This window comes from Octopus bimaculoides, chromosome 9, assembly GCF_001194135.2.
Source record: "Octopus bimaculoides isolate UCB-OBI-ISO-001 chromosome 9, ASM119413v2, whole genome shotgun sequence".
NCBI lineage: Eukaryota > Metazoa > Mollusca > Cephalopoda > Octopoda > Octopodidae > Octopus > Octopus bimaculoides.
Genome location: NC_068989.1, coordinates 48407381 through 48423050, shown reverse-complemented (window position 1 = coordinate 48423050; position 15670 = coordinate 48407381). Strand labels below are relative to the sequence as shown.

At 34.5% G+C, this 15670-nt stretch overlaps 1 protein-coding gene across 1 annotated transcript in view; it reads left to right on the top strand.

Annotated features, from left to right (window-relative positions):
• Positions 1-612: 612 nt before the first annotated feature.
• The window catches only part of LOC106878856 (uncharacterized), a 30636-nt gene continuing 15578 nt past the window's right edge, over positions 613-15670 (top strand). The window contains exons 1-7 of the mRNA XM_014928197.2: positions 613-733; positions 3928-4091; positions 6035-6174; positions 8186-8254; positions 9462-9622; positions 11625-11729; positions 14264-14452. Of these exons, the coding sequence (XP_014783683.1) occupies positions 615-733; positions 3928-4091; positions 6035-6174; positions 8186-8254; positions 9462-9622; positions 11625-11729; positions 14264-14452 (947 nt within the window). The 5' untranslated portion in view covers positions 613-614. The remainder of the gene's footprint in view (positions 734-3927; positions 4092-6034; positions 6175-8185; positions 8255-9461; positions 9623-11624; positions 11730-14263; positions 14453-15670) is intronic.

Sequence of the window (15670 nt, the reverse complement as noted above, 5' to 3'; positions counted from 1 at the left end):
GAGCCGATATTGTTTTTCTTTTCTATTTTTTACCTAGTGGTATAATAATTTCCAATTAAGCTAACAGTTATTTTAGATTAAATACACTTCCAATTTCTTTTAGAGAGTAGGGTGTTAGTTGAACGGGATTTAGCTACTATTTCTAACAGATCGAATAACCACATTGGGATTTCGTCGTTTCTCCCAGGAGCAATGGTTATATAACTGAATAAACATAAGATTGGTTAATGTTTTCTGGATGAAAGGAAATATTAAGAATGGCATTAATAAATTTCTTAACGCCTGAAAAATATTTGGCATCCCAGAACATGAGATCCAGATGCGCTAAAAAATAAAAATATATATATAGAAAGCGAAACACGAACGTTTTTAGAGATAAGAAACAATGTATGTGTTAGCCTTTGACATATGTAAGCGTTAACCACTGTCAAGGACATTTAAAACATAAATGAAGCAGAAACCATTCTGCTGAGATGCCAAGATGGTATAAATTACTCCAGGTTATGATAATTATTAATAAACTACAATATACTCGATTTTTAATTAATAATTTTAAAATTAAATTCCGAGAGTTGTCCTGCAAAAGTCCTAATTATCTCCCTTTAACCTTCTTAATGAACATGGCGGCCTCCATGGTTCGAGATCGTGTGTGCAGGTGCTTGTTGCGACAAACGAAACATTTAGAGCATGTATTTTGTCAGAACTCTGTTCGGAATGCTTCCTACTATGTCTTGTAAGTTCCCTATGATTTACAGAAAACACTGTTATTCTTATTCTATTTCATTAATAGAGTTTCTGTTTGGTCCATTCGACGCATGCTATTTCTGTTTTATCTCCCTTCGATGTGAAGGTTACTGCAGATTCTTTATTTGTTATATGACCCCAGTGTTTGTGCGTGTGAATGTAAGGGTGTGTATTTGCCTGTGTATGTGTTTGAATGAGTATGTATGTTTGTATATGCAGTAAGGAGAGACCTCGTCTGATCTAGGACTGTTCTCTGTATTTTAAATGTAGAACCAGCTGATTGGAAGTATGGGAAGAGTTCTAAAGTTTAGTAAATTGTTCTCGTGAAGTCTATTAATAAAACGTCTATTCAATCACTGTGTAATTTAACTTTAAAAAATATTCAGTTTCTTTTTTTATATTAATATTTTTTCTCTAAATATGTAAGGTGTCGGCAAGTGGACTCTTATGAACTAGAGTATTTCTGTTATTTCTTGTAATGTTTCTTTACTTACGAAACTAATGTCCTTGAGAATGAATGAACGTCACAGAATCTTATATACTCGTCATTTATATTTTTAGAGTCTTTTGTCTTTGTGTTTTTTTTCTAAAAATATACGACACGATTCATTCTGACATTTTCCTCCGAATTCAAACAAAACAATGTAAACCCTATATATTGCCTTGCTAGACCTGTTTATTGTTATATTTACTTCAATTGTCTATTAAATAGAGTGTGACTATGTACGAAATAACTTATAAATATCGCAGGAAACACTCGATTGGGTATAAGCAGAATATATATGCACACACACAATTACGTATTATATAAGACTAATCGGGTAAAACCTTGCTTTCCCAGTATGTTTTCGAAACTTTGTTTCGTTATTTCTGAAAATCTTTCAAAATTTATTAGATAACTTCAAAGGGTTCTCGAGAGTGTTTGTTGACTTCTAGCCCGAACAAATCTTGAACTCATAAATACTATCGATCTTATGTTGTGTAGGCGTGCACTTAAATATCAGTAAGTACGGGGGGTGATAGAACCAATGTTTTCCTTCACCTAAATTTCTGGCCAATTGGATAGAATCGTTAACGTTTCAAAAATATATTTTGCAGTGTAACAACCACGTGTATATAACTGACATTTGTCGAATATGTATTGTACAATACAAAGTGATATTTCGAACGCAGTATCACCGTTAAAACAGCAGAAAAATTGAGTATTATTACCCTTATAAGGTAGAAAAAAGTTTTTTTAGTATTTGTTTCAGCTCTTTCGGTTTTGAGTTCAAATCATACCAAGATCAACTTTGCCTTTCATCCTTTTGGAGTTGATAAAATAAAGAATACACTTTTACTGTTTCGTAAAACCAGACGCGTGTAATATTTGGTTTCTACCTCATGAAGAAAGAAAAAGGGAAAGAAACTGTGTGGCGGTTTCCTTTGCTAAGAATTTGATACTATTACACCCATCTCTCAAGACTGGTGTAATAATAAAATAATGTTAAATAAAGTGACAGTTATGTGCTAAGGTCGATGGTGTTTGCTAAACCTCTCCACAAAATGTTGGCCTTGTGCCTAAATTAGAAATTATTAAGGTGGTAAGCTGGCAGATGCATTAAAGTGTTGGTAAAATGCCATGCATACTTCCAGCATTTTACATTCCTAGTTCAAATCCTGCCAAGGTTAACTTTACTTTTTATCTTCTCAGGGGATCAATAAAATAAGGTATCAGTCAAATGTTAAAATTGAGAATCACAGCTCTCTCATCTTAAAATTGTTGACTTTGTATCTAAATAAATCACTCTTATTATTGTTATGTTCAAGGTGGTGAGCTGGCAGAATCGTTTACCTGCTGGACGAAATGCTTAGCAGTATTTTGCCCATCACTATGTTCTGAGTTAAAATTCTGCTGCGGTTGACTTTATCTTTCATACTTCCAGGGTCAATAAAATAAGTACCAGTTGAACACTGGAGTCAATGTATTCAACTCTTCCCTCCCCTAAAATTGTTGCCCTCATGGCAAAATTTGAAACCATTATTTTGTTCAACTTCTGCCTTGGTCAACTGCTTTTCATCCTTTTGACTCAGAAAAACAAGTACTAGTTGTGTACTTGAGTCTATGTAATCAACCAGTTCCCTTCCCCAAAATTTCAGGTCTTATGCTTATATTATTATTATTATTAAATTGCTTAAACAGAGAACAAATGGAAGCACTCATCACCTTCTCAAAGGTCCTTGACTGGTGGGAGGAAGAGAATAATTTATTCACTGCCTGGAATGTTTGCAGTCAGAGAGGACTCACCTAAAGGTGCTGTAGGGTTGAATGGTGGTGTTAAACCAGGTGATAGATTAAGTTTACAACCCCAAGAGAACCAAATGACAGACTTTCACATAGTTTTTGTTTACTAAATTTCATTCAGAAGTCCCAGTCCAACTCATACTAACATGGGAAATTGGACGTTAATCAATTGAACAATGCCCCAAGTTATTCTTTAGAAATATTGGGTAAATACCCACCCAAACCTTTTTTTACTGAATGGTTCAGTGGATATAATCTTGGGCTACAAGCTTAGCAGGTTCAAATCCTTTGTAGGAATTTTGTGTCTCACTTACATTGGCTGATACTGTTACATTTTATTTAACCCTTTACCTGTCTTGTGTTATATGTGATGTCCTAAACAAGCTAAAGGTTAAATCAGGTGTTGTGTATCATGTGATAAGCAGAACATATTTCCCTGGCATCCATTTGTCATATGTGATACACATTCCCAATTTTTTTTAACAACGAAATTAACTTGGGACTTATGAAAGGAAAGCTTTATATCTCTCAATGTATGAAACTTGGACAAATTAAGAGTATGAAAACATGTTTAAACATTGTGGACAAACTTATGAAAATGTTTTAAATAGGCAAAGGGTTAATACCAACAGCTAACCTTTGAATACCTCTAGGGATGTTCATTCTATTGCAGGCATTTGGGCCAGGTCTCTGGTCTAAGGTTGATTTCCTCCTAATAATTTCAAAGACCCTAAAAAGTGGCATAGGCACTGCTCTTTCTCTTCTTATTAAGTTAAGAAAAAAGTGACCATGCACACCAAATTCATTTGTGTTCATCTTCAATACATTAAAGTTATAAAATCAATGTTTGGATGGAAAACCTATTTTATTTTGAATTTTTTTCTTTTTCTTTATTTCAGATTGCCAGAAATACCACCAGACACAGCTGAAACCAATGCTGTCATGCGATTTAAAGAACTCCCCAAATTTGGTTTCATAACGCCAAAGGATGTCGTGTTGGGTGCTGCTAAACTTGCCATTGAATTTGAAACTAAATTAGGCAACCATCTAGAACAGTTAAAAGGTTTGTAGCTTAGATTTATTTTCAGTCTTTTGCTTCTCTTTTAATTACAATTAATTGCAATTAATTGTCTATATTCAAATATATATTCATGTTGTAACAGTATCAAGAAGTTCTTAGCAAAGAACAGACCACTATATTCAGCATTTATTGACCTGGAGAAGGCATTTGGCAGAGTGACATGCTCTGTAGTGGTGTTGAAAAATGGCTCATGAGTACCATGGAAGCTATGTACAAAAATACTGTTAACAAGATGAGAATTAGCAAGGAGTTCAGCGAGGAATTCAGCATGTAGGAAGATATCTCTCAGGGTTTGGTTCTTAGCCCTCTTCTGTTTATTGTAGTTCTTCAGGCTAAGACAGAAGAGTTTAAAAGTTACAATTCATGGGAACCTTTGTATGCTGATTACCTATATCATTGTTGAATCTTTGTAAGAATTATAGAAAAAAATTCTGAACATGCAAGCAAATTTTTAAATAGGCAAAGGGTTGATGCTAACACCTAACCTTTGAATACCTTTAGGGATGTTCATTCTATTGCAGGCATTTGGGCCAGGTCTCTGGTCTGAAGTTGATTTCCTTCTAATAATTTCAAAGACCCTGTAAAGTGGCATGGGCACTGCTCTTTCTCCTCTTGTTAATTTTAATTTGTAGGAAAGAAGACAAAACTCTCCTGCCATCTAGGAACAGGCTATGTTTAGCTTGCAGAAAATGAGTTGGTAGGAATGCCTTGTGGTATACTCAGTGTGTAGGTGTAAAGCAGGTGCATTAGGATCATATGCAGGTTGACAGAAGGTCTCTATGTATAGCAGACTAGCAAGACTAATAGCAGTTAGAGTACTCGTGAAATAAATTCTTTCAAATGATCTTGAGACTCCTTAGAAGTATTTGAGAATTGAATGACTTAATTAGTGACTGAGGAAGATGTTGAAAAAGCATAGTTATCTGAGTGAAAATGGGGTGAAAAAAGTGTTCAGGAAGCTGTTACTTCTGCAAACAAAAGCGAGATTCTCTCTCTTAGTGAAAAGTAGATAAGATGTATGTATACAAAAAGTGATGCTGCATGATACCAAACATAAGTATTGAATACATAGGATGTGTAAATATTGGAAAGGAATGAAACAAATATGTTCTATTGGATGTGTAATGTTTGAATAACATGGTACAAATGAACTAAGAGAAAAACTGGGTACAAGGGGAATCAAATGTCATGTGCAAGAGAGAAAACTGTACAACTACAGGCATGTAATGTGTATAAAAGATGGCAGTTGTGTAAAGAGGTAGCACGTGATCCAAATGGAAAGAAGCTGCAAAAGAGGAAAACAAGGAAAAGTGATGAAAATTGATCCAATGTATCCTTCCATTTTTTTAAGGCAGTGATCTATGTTTAGTTCAAATTCTGAAGCAGACACATCATCAAAGTATTGTTAATATTGATTGTTTTGTTTATATTGATTGTAATAGTGATTGTTTTAAGGCGGCGAGCTGACAGAAATGTTAGCACGCCGGGCGATATGCTTAGCAGTATTTATTTCTTTATTGCCCACAAGGGGCTAAACATAGAGGGGACAGACAAAAGGATTTAGTCGATTACATCAACCCAGTGCGTAACTGGTACTTATTTAATTGACCCCAAAAAGATGAAAGACAAAGTTGACCTCGGTGGAATTTGAAATCAGAACGTAGCGGCAGACGAAATACCACTAAGCATTTTGCCTGGCATGCTAACGATTCTGCCATCTCGCCACCTTATGCTTAGCAGTATTTCGTCTGTCTTTATGTTCTCAGTTCAAATTCTGCCGAGGTTGACTTTGCCTTTCATCCTTTCAGGGTCAATAAATTAAGTACTGGAGTCGATCTAATTGACTGGCCCCACTTCCCTAAAATTTTGGGCCTTGTGCCTTGAGTAGAAAAGAATGTTGATTGTTTTGTTTCTTTGTTCTTTAGATCCTCAGATGGAGAAAACATTTGAGAATGTTTTCAATCCTATTGAGGAAATCTCAGTTCCATTAAACTATGCTTGGCGCCTTGCTAAACATCTCAGCTACATAAAAGGGAATGAAAAATTCAGGGAGTCTTTCCAGAGAGTAAGTAGATATATGATTTCTTTGTATTATTTGTCTGTCTATTTCTCTCTTTCTCTTCCAAATGATTATTTTTGTAACAGCAGATGAGACATGGAAGTCAGTTTTAACAGGTCAGTGAATTCTTGGCTACCAAACAGATAGCTGTACTTCTTTTTCTTTGTGTACATTCTAAAATGAATGTATTGTTTTCATTGTCAACTCCAAGTCAAGCATGATTAAACAGACCTTTGTTCAATGGCATTCCAAATGTGACCATCCTGTCTATTTTCAAGTATATTGTTGTATTTAGGATTATAGCATTTGTTACCTCATTCCTTTTTTTTTTTTAATTGGGAGGATATGATGTGAGGGAAATTTAGCTGTTATTTCTATCTGGTTGTACAATGGTTGTACTCTCTCCTTGGTTATCAAACAGATAGTTGTTTTTCTTTTGTATTCCTTCTGGAATATCTACATATTCTAACTAGGTGTTCTTTCTGAGATATGTGGGTGGTACTATAGTGTCCAGCATTTTGTAAAAGATTTGTCTCAGCCTTATTTTATTGACCCTTGAAGGATGAAAGGCAAAATTCACCTCAGTGCATAAAAATATACCATTAAATACCACAAGGCATTTTGTCTGATGCTCTAATAATTCTGCCAATGTGCTGCCCTTTTTGTATTGTTACATACTACAAATCTGGATGGGTGTAAGACCAATTGAATCAATTCTAATCATATTATTGCTGTATGGATATGAAAAGCAAATTCAACTCCTGTGGGATTTGAATTCTGAACATAAATGTTTACTTTTTCTATTCCTCAGCTATCGAAATAATAATGATAATAATATTGATTTCAAATTTTGCCACAAGGCCAGCAATTTCGGCAGGGGTGGGTAAGTTAGTTGCATCAAACCCAGTACTCAACTGGTACTTATTTTAATTGACCCTGAAAGAATGAAAGGCAAAGTTGATCTCAGCAGAATTTGAACTCAGATCATGAAGATGGATGAAATGCCACTAAACACTTCACCTAGCTTGCAAACAATTCTACCAACTTACTGCTTTAACAATGATAATAGTAATATTAACATCCTATTGATTTTTTATTAGGTAATGGAGTCCTAGATACACTGTTTGAATTAAAAGATAAGATAATCATGATGGGAATGCTTTTGGCCATAGGTCTTCTGCTCAGTCAAAGCTCAGGGCATAAAAACAAAAATTGATCACTTTTATTGAACACAAATATTAAATACAAATTCAGATTCTCAACTGAGGGGTTTGCTTTTGTAACACTTGTTTATTTCCTTGGCATTACCATGGAGTTAACAGTAGTCATCATGATCATCATTGTTTAAATTACTAATTTTCCATGCTTGCATTGAGGCAGATTTTCTTCAGCCAGAAACCCTTCTTTTTGCCAACCTTCACCTGTTTCCAAGCAAGGTGGTATTTCTTTATGGCCTGACATGTTTTTGTAGATTAAAAATGGATACTGCTTGTAAGATGGTGACACTCATTTACAAGTGTCTTGTGATATCAAGGCAAAGACACAAAACACACACACATATATACATACAATGGGCTTCTTTCAGTTTCTGACCCATCAAATCTAGTCTTTAACTTTTCTTATTTTACTGAGCTGAAAGGATGAAAGGCAAAGTTGAAGTTGGCAGGATTTGAACCCAGAAAGTAAAGAACTGCAGGGCATTTTGTCTGACAACTCTACTAATCCACCATCTTCAGTTATGGAATAATAATAACCATTATTCTTATTTTTATTATTATCCTTTGCAGTATTTATTTCTGTTTCTTTATGCTGTGAGTGTAAATCCTGAGGTCAACTTTACTTTCAAGGCTTTGGTTGATCTTAAGCTATAGTAGCAGGCATTCGCTTAAGATACTTCACAGTGGGACTGTACCTGAAATCATATGGTTGAGAATCTTCTTAACTATACCATTGGCTGTACAGCTGTTAAATTATCAGCTGTTGTATAACTATTTAAATTCTATCTTTTACCTTTTAGATTCATTCACAAGTGGATCAAGCTAAGAATGAGAGGTGGATAAGTGAACCATTGTATAATGCAGTAAAGGTAAGTTGTTACACAACCACTAAATATTTATTTGTTTCTACACTTCTCCAAATATTAAAGACAGTATGTGTGTCCCCTAAACAAGCAGAGTTGAATAGATCTTTTGATAGCTACACTCAGGCTGTTTATACTCTTGCTAATATTTTCCTATTAATTTCAGCTCTTATACAAACCTTTAACTACATTGCTCAGATAGTTTCTCTTGTTAATTTAATCCTAACCACTCAGCTATGAAGATTTTACCATACTATTTATTCAAGGGCTTCAATCTATGAAGACCTCATTTTTTCTATGCCTTCTTTGTGTTACTTAGTATCTCTCTCTCCCTCTCTCTCTCATTTACATAGCACATTGGTATCACTTCTCTGGGTGAAATCACAATAACTCTTGAGACACTAAATTATTTTCTTCATGGAACTGTATATTACTGTACTCTCACAGCTATACATCACTATAATCTTATGTCTGTACACCACTACATTATAAGCTTTAAATATACAATGTTAAAAATAAAACAATATTACTCAATAACTAATATATGCGCCCACACCTGAACCATAAAAGAAGCTTCCACACAGTTTTCATCCACCCAATTTTACTCACAAGGCTTGGGCGACCCAAGCTTGTGCTAGAAGACATTCTCAGGGTTCCACATTGTGGGAACCATGCAGTTGTGTCCAACACCCACTGTCTTCAGGACCCTTACTAACAATTATATCCAGTCCTTTCTCCCCAGAACTTTGACCCTCTGGAATCTGCTCCCTACTTGTGTCTTTCCTTTAGAGGGTGTTGATTTGCAACTGTTTAAGCAGAGCATTGATATGAGTAAGTTCACCAGTTTCAGAGCTCCTGTAAAGGTTATGGGCACTGCAAGTGTAAAAAATAAAAACGAAAAAAAGGGAATTTCTAAATCACACAACTATTCATTCATCTCCTTTAATCCTTTAGCATTCAGATTAGTTTGCCAAACATAATGCTTATTTATTCACCTTGTTTTGAATTAATCATATATTATCTTGTAGCTTTGTGATTTTGATTATGGGATTATTTACTTTTTGTTTGACATTGTAGGGTAGGCGTAAGAGAGTGTTTTTGACCAGTTTGAACATAAAACAAATAAAATATTTTGGCCGGATATGGCTGGCTTAAATGCAAAAGGGTTAAAGTATTTATGTATTTATTTATAATTTTCTTCTCTTGTTTTCAGGAAGTGAATGCAGACCGTTCTAAATTGGATTGCTACCAGCAGCAGTTACTTAATCTTTATCTATTAGAAGGCCACTTAAATGGCATTGAGATCAGTGGGTCCAGCAGGAAAAAGTTTATTGATATCTTACGCAAACTAACACGTGAAAGGAATACATTTAGGTAAGATATACTACTCACAGTTGCCAAACAAGTTTCTTTGTTCTGTCTCTGCCTCCTATCCTCTCCCGACAGCTTCTGTACCTCCTTAATGCCCCTTCTTATTTTTCTCCCAAGACCTAACTCCATGGCCCCTACACCTCTCTCACCTTTGCTGAGTCTAATGATTCCTCTATCCTAGTTTATTGTTCCCTACATGTCCCCTTTCCCTCACATCTTTATATACTTCTTCTTATAATATAGGATAGCCCTAGACCCCTCTACACTATCCACTCTATCACCTTTCCACACACACTATCCTCCCACTTTTCTCAATCATCCTATCCCTAATCTATTCCTTCTCTACCATGGTGGTTAGTCTACAATCCACTATCTTATCAGTTCCTGCCAAACTGTCCAGCCTGTACAAGCATGAAAACCTGATGTTAAATGATGATGATATCCTTCAACTGTATTTTTTAACCTTCAACTATCATAATACTAATGAAGTTAAATTCAGTGAGATGTCTGAAGATGTCTTTGCCTCTATTCTAAATGTGTACAAACAAGAAATTACATATTTTTAAGTATATTTGGCCTTCTTTGTAGGAATTAATGGTAAATGAAACCACTAGTTAGTGGCATATAGCTGATCCTTGAGAATGTTGCTTGCAAAGCTTTCATTTCTCTTTAATTCTTTTGATATCAACCCAAAATCTATATTTCTATGTTATTAACATACATGAAACCACTCTTGTTTAATTTTCTATGTTCAAATTAAAACAAATGTCCTTTAAAATTTCATTATTATATGAAGGATGATAACTTAAAAAGTTTGCTTGTATTTACATTATATATGGTATTCAAATTTATCTTAGTATAATACTCAACACTTATAACTTGTTTACTTTAAAGTGGTGGTTCATAATTGAGGTCCATATGACCTTTGAAGTCCATAAAAGATTTTGTTAAAATTTATCTACACTAAATTAGTTGTACTTCTACAATACACAAAATATTTTGATAATTATTATTATACAATTTGTAATAATATTTAATTATAAAAATATAATAGGATTTTTTTAACATTGAATAGCTAAGAGAGTCTATCCAAGTAAAATAGGAATCAAAGGGTCCATAGTTGAAAAATGGTTGAGAAAAACTACTTTAAATGAATGATATGGTCACAGAGCTAAGAAAGAAACAATAGAATTTTAGTGTGACACAATAAATTTTAAGCCAGAGAACATAAATAGAGAAGAGTCTTATATGCATTAAAATAATCAATTGAATAGACTATCTTAGCATCAGATACAATATCTCAAAGGTTTTGTTCTTTCTCTCTGCATTCTGAGTTCAAATCCCGCCCAAATCATATTTGCTTTTCATTATTTTGGGGTTGTTAAAAAGTGTACCAAGAGTGATGGATTGGTTGAACTTAAAAAACTTTGGATCAGATACCTTGCTGTATTTCCTCTGAAATTTTGCTTTCTTAGTTCAAATTTCACCATGGCTCACTTGAGTGGTAGACTTCAATCCATTGCCTTGTTTAATAACAATACCTGGCATCTTGGGTGCCTTTAGTGGAGTCCATTCTGTTGCAAGAATTTATGCTGGGAGAGTTATTAACCAGCCGGATAAAATGCTTAGCAGCTTTTCTTCTGGCTTTATGTTCTGAGTTCAAGTTCTACCAGGGTTCTTTGCCTTTCATCCTTTCAAAGTCAATAAAATAAAGTGTCAATTTTGAGCAGTGAGTGGGGCGTGGGGGTTCAATATAATCAACTAGTCTCTGCCCCCACCCCCCAAATTTCCAGCCTTATGCCTATTGTAGAAAAAGAAAAAAAAACAAACTCATACCAAGTCTCCAGTGTAAAGATACCTTACTCTCTCTCACCTGTCTCAGGGGCCTTGTAAAAATTCATGGGTAATGCTTACCATCTTTACTTAAAAAAGCAAATTTAAAAAAAAAAAAATCATTTATTAAGGTATTATTATATAAGATATATTTCTTTTTCAATTTGTTCAGGAGCAAAGTGATGGTGTGTCAGAATATGTTTTCTCAATGGGTCACTGATTACTCTTTTGTCAAAAACATGTCTCCTGCTATAATATCCATGATGGCTGCTGACAAGTAAGTTGAATTTCTTTGTTTTGGAAACTTTTGGCTAATTTTGTAAATTCTACAGCTATACACACATTCTTTCAAAACTAGACATCACCTTTCCACAGGTGCAAGCAACTATTATGTGGTGAAGAAGTTCACTTTGAAACCACGTGGTACTGCATTCAATCTCACTGCCAGTAGTACATTGTGTGTCTTGTACTAATATCTTGTAAGTGAAACTCACAGAAACAATGCAGATGCTCATTGTGTGGGTGTACATATATGCTGCTAGCATGAGAAAATGCTCTAAGTCCACCCTGTAAATATAACCAAAATGAGCAGTGTGACTTTTGTTTAGTATAATGAAAATGTAAAGGTTCCAACACTACATAGATGTATGGTGCCAGTGCCATGTAAGAAGCACCCATGCCAGTACTACATAAAAATACCTGTGCTTGTGCCACGTAAAAGCATCCATTACACTCTGTAAAGTGGTTGACATTGAGATGGGCATCCAGCCATAGAAACCCATGTTAAAACTGACATGGAATCCAGGCAGGCCTTCAGCTGGCCAGCTCCTGTCAAACCATCTAAGCCATGCTAGTATGGAAGACAGACGTTAAATGATGATGATGATGTACAATATGACTTCTAGTTATCAAAGCCAAAATGTACAATATAACCTCTATCTAAGGTAGTGAAAATGTATAATATGAGCTCAAGTTTGTATAGCTGATATGTGCAAAATTATCTGATGTAAGTATAGCTGGAATGTAATGAATGACCTCTAGTTAATATTTTAGGTATTGCCTTGTGGTGTATTTTATTACTGATAAAGACAGAGAATTCTGACCAAGTCTACATCACTCTCTGCCACTGTGGCCACCACCATAGACTGTGTGAACATATTAAAACAGACTGGTGTGTTGTGGGGTAAAATATAACATGTCTGTACTGCCAAACAGCAAATCACTGCATGTCAGAGTATGGTTCTCTACTAGATGGTAGTATGGTTTATTTAGAATAACAGAATTATTGCTTAGGGTTAGCTGTTTGATTACCTGCCATAGATCTGTGTAATCAAAGCTGGCTTGATGCTAAGCAACAACAGCTAAATACAATGATTTCTTGCCAAATACTTCTAATATATATAATATGATCTGAACTAATACTGTTAAGATGTTCAATATTGATTTGAAACTAATAATATATACTTGACCTCTTCTAATATGTATTTGACTTTTACTAATTACAGCTTGAGTCTGATTGATTAGGCCTTCATCAAATAGTTTTAGTGTTGCTTGGTAAGAATACAGCAGACCATGAACTATGTAGAGAACTTAATGTGATATATATGTGTGTGTGTGTGTGTGTGTATACACATGCTACAGCATAATTTCTTTCTAACAAATTTTTCTCACAAGGCATTGGTTATCTGAGGCTATGATGGCAGACACTGGTCCAGGGGATCAAACCTAGAACTGTTGTGTATGGAAATGAACTTCTTAACTGCATGTCCATGTCTACACACATTTTTCCATGTTTTAAATATTCTTTTTCTTTCAATTTTACATAAAGCTTATCGCATCACTTTAACTCTAGTTAATTTCATGAACTTTTTCATTCAAATCCTGCTACAGTCAACCTTGCCTTTCATCCTTTTGAGAGTGATAAAAAATAGTTATCAATCCAGAGTAGTGTATTGGCAGAACTGTCTGATTGTCAGACTAGGTACTTTGTGGTGTTTGTTTTGGCTATCTACATTTTGATGAGATGTCTACAAACACCCTGATCAACCCTTAGGACTAGTGGAGTGACTAAAGCAAATCCTCAAAATGAAATTCCAACACCAAATAAATGTTACTGAGCAAAGTCAAGAGGAGGTTCCTCCAGTTGGAGAATCAGGTGTTCTAGTGACTTTATCGTTCTTTAACTTACAAATAATTAGATACTGAACAGTATAGATATAAAAAATAAAATCTTTTTTTCTTTTTAAAAGCAGAAAAATTTGTCGGCAGCCAGCCATGAGGATCGGTGAGTTCGATCCTCATGGCTGGCTGCTGACAAATTTTTCTGCTTTTAAAAAGAAGAAAAGAATTTTATCCTTTATATCTATACTGTTTAGTATCTGTGTTGAATAAAATTTATCTTTCTACTTGTTCTACCATACATTTCAGCGCTTCGAAAAACAAACTTGTTTGTTTACATACGACGTTACAAATAATTTTTTAGAACAGACACAATTATGGGAATATTTTTTAGAAAGGCTGACATGTTTTCAGAAAATGTACATCCCCAGACTAAAAGCCTTACAATATTTAGTCTAATTCCTCTATGTTCTAAGTTCAAATTTCCATTGAAACTGATTTAGTTTTTCTTCAGTCCATAGGCCTAAATTAAATACCAAAACTGTTTCAGTAATATATTACAGTACCAAACCATCTGACTGTAAACTATATTTCTTTCTCAAAAATTGTTGGACTGCTGTTTGGTCTAAAGAAACCATTAAGTGTCCTTGTAATAATTTTATGTTTAACATGAAACTGTATTTCAATTACCAGACAACAACCCAAAGTTGGACCATGGCAAGTCACACTTCAGAGTCAGGTATACCAAGCATTCCTGGAGCACTGCCACAACCGGACACTTCGTTGGAATGTATGGCAAGCATACAATAGCCGTGCAGGACCAAAGCATCAGGAACGAGATCTTGCGAACCACAAAATTATTCATGAAATAAGGCTTCTTCGGTAATATATATAAATATATATATTTATTATGAGATTTTTTTTTTTTCAGTCGTTGCAATATGTTTGAGATGAGAATGAAAAGTGATCATTGAATGGTAAAAAAATATTGTAAATTTGTAATGGCTTTCAGTCAGAGGTAAGATAGACCCAGAGAAGACTTGGAGGTCAAGATTGAATGCATAACATTTTTTCATTAATGAATCTTAGAATTTTGAAATGTACTAATTTTCATCCAACTTAAAAATTGTGAAATTTGTTTACTCTCTTTGTTACACTTCAAAACACAAGGATGTCAAAATATTTTACTTAAGAGCTTCTATCATCATCACCATTATCACTATCATCATATGTCTGTTTTCCATGCTGGTATAGGTTGGATGGTTTGACAGGAGCTGACCAGCTGGAGAACTATCCAAACTCCAATTATCTCTCGTGGCATGGTTTCTACAGCTAGATGCCCTTCCTAATGCCAACCACTTTACAGAGTGTGCTGGGTGCTTTTTATGTGCCACCACCAAGAGTGCATTTTATGTGGCATCAGCACCTGTAAAGGATAAGCCTGTATGTATGGCAGCAATCTTACTTGGCTTGATGTGTCTTCTCAAGTACAGCAAATTGCCACTATTCCCAGACCTTTAGAATTTAGTAATTTTTAAAATGTTTTTTTACACATGAAAATACACCTCCACCACCACCATCTTATCTTAATGGACATTTTTCTATGATTGTATAGGTCAGACAGAAATTAGGCTGAATTCTGTCATCAACCCTCATCCATATTCTATCAGTTTTATGAATATACCAGCCTGATCTAGCCTTTCACATCTACCCTAGTGTCATTTTAAAAATAAACAATCACATCTTCAAAATTTTAAAGCTACAAGATAATGCATGATTAAATTCAAAACAATATGAATAAATATGTATTGCATTTGACAGAATAATCTGAATGCTAATGGATTAAATTAACTATATCATTCTTACATGATCAGTGTGGAATGTCAGTTTTCAGGATATTGGGTCTCAAAGACTAGCGGACATAGGTCTAAGAGGATTGAGAGGGGCCTGTCCCACCTTGTGCAGCATTGGAAAATAGACATGGAAATAATAATGATGGTAGTTGATAAAGTAATGGCAAATATCTAAATTTGCAAAACTAACCTAAAAAATTGGATTTAATACTGTTCAGTATATATATATATATATATATATATATAT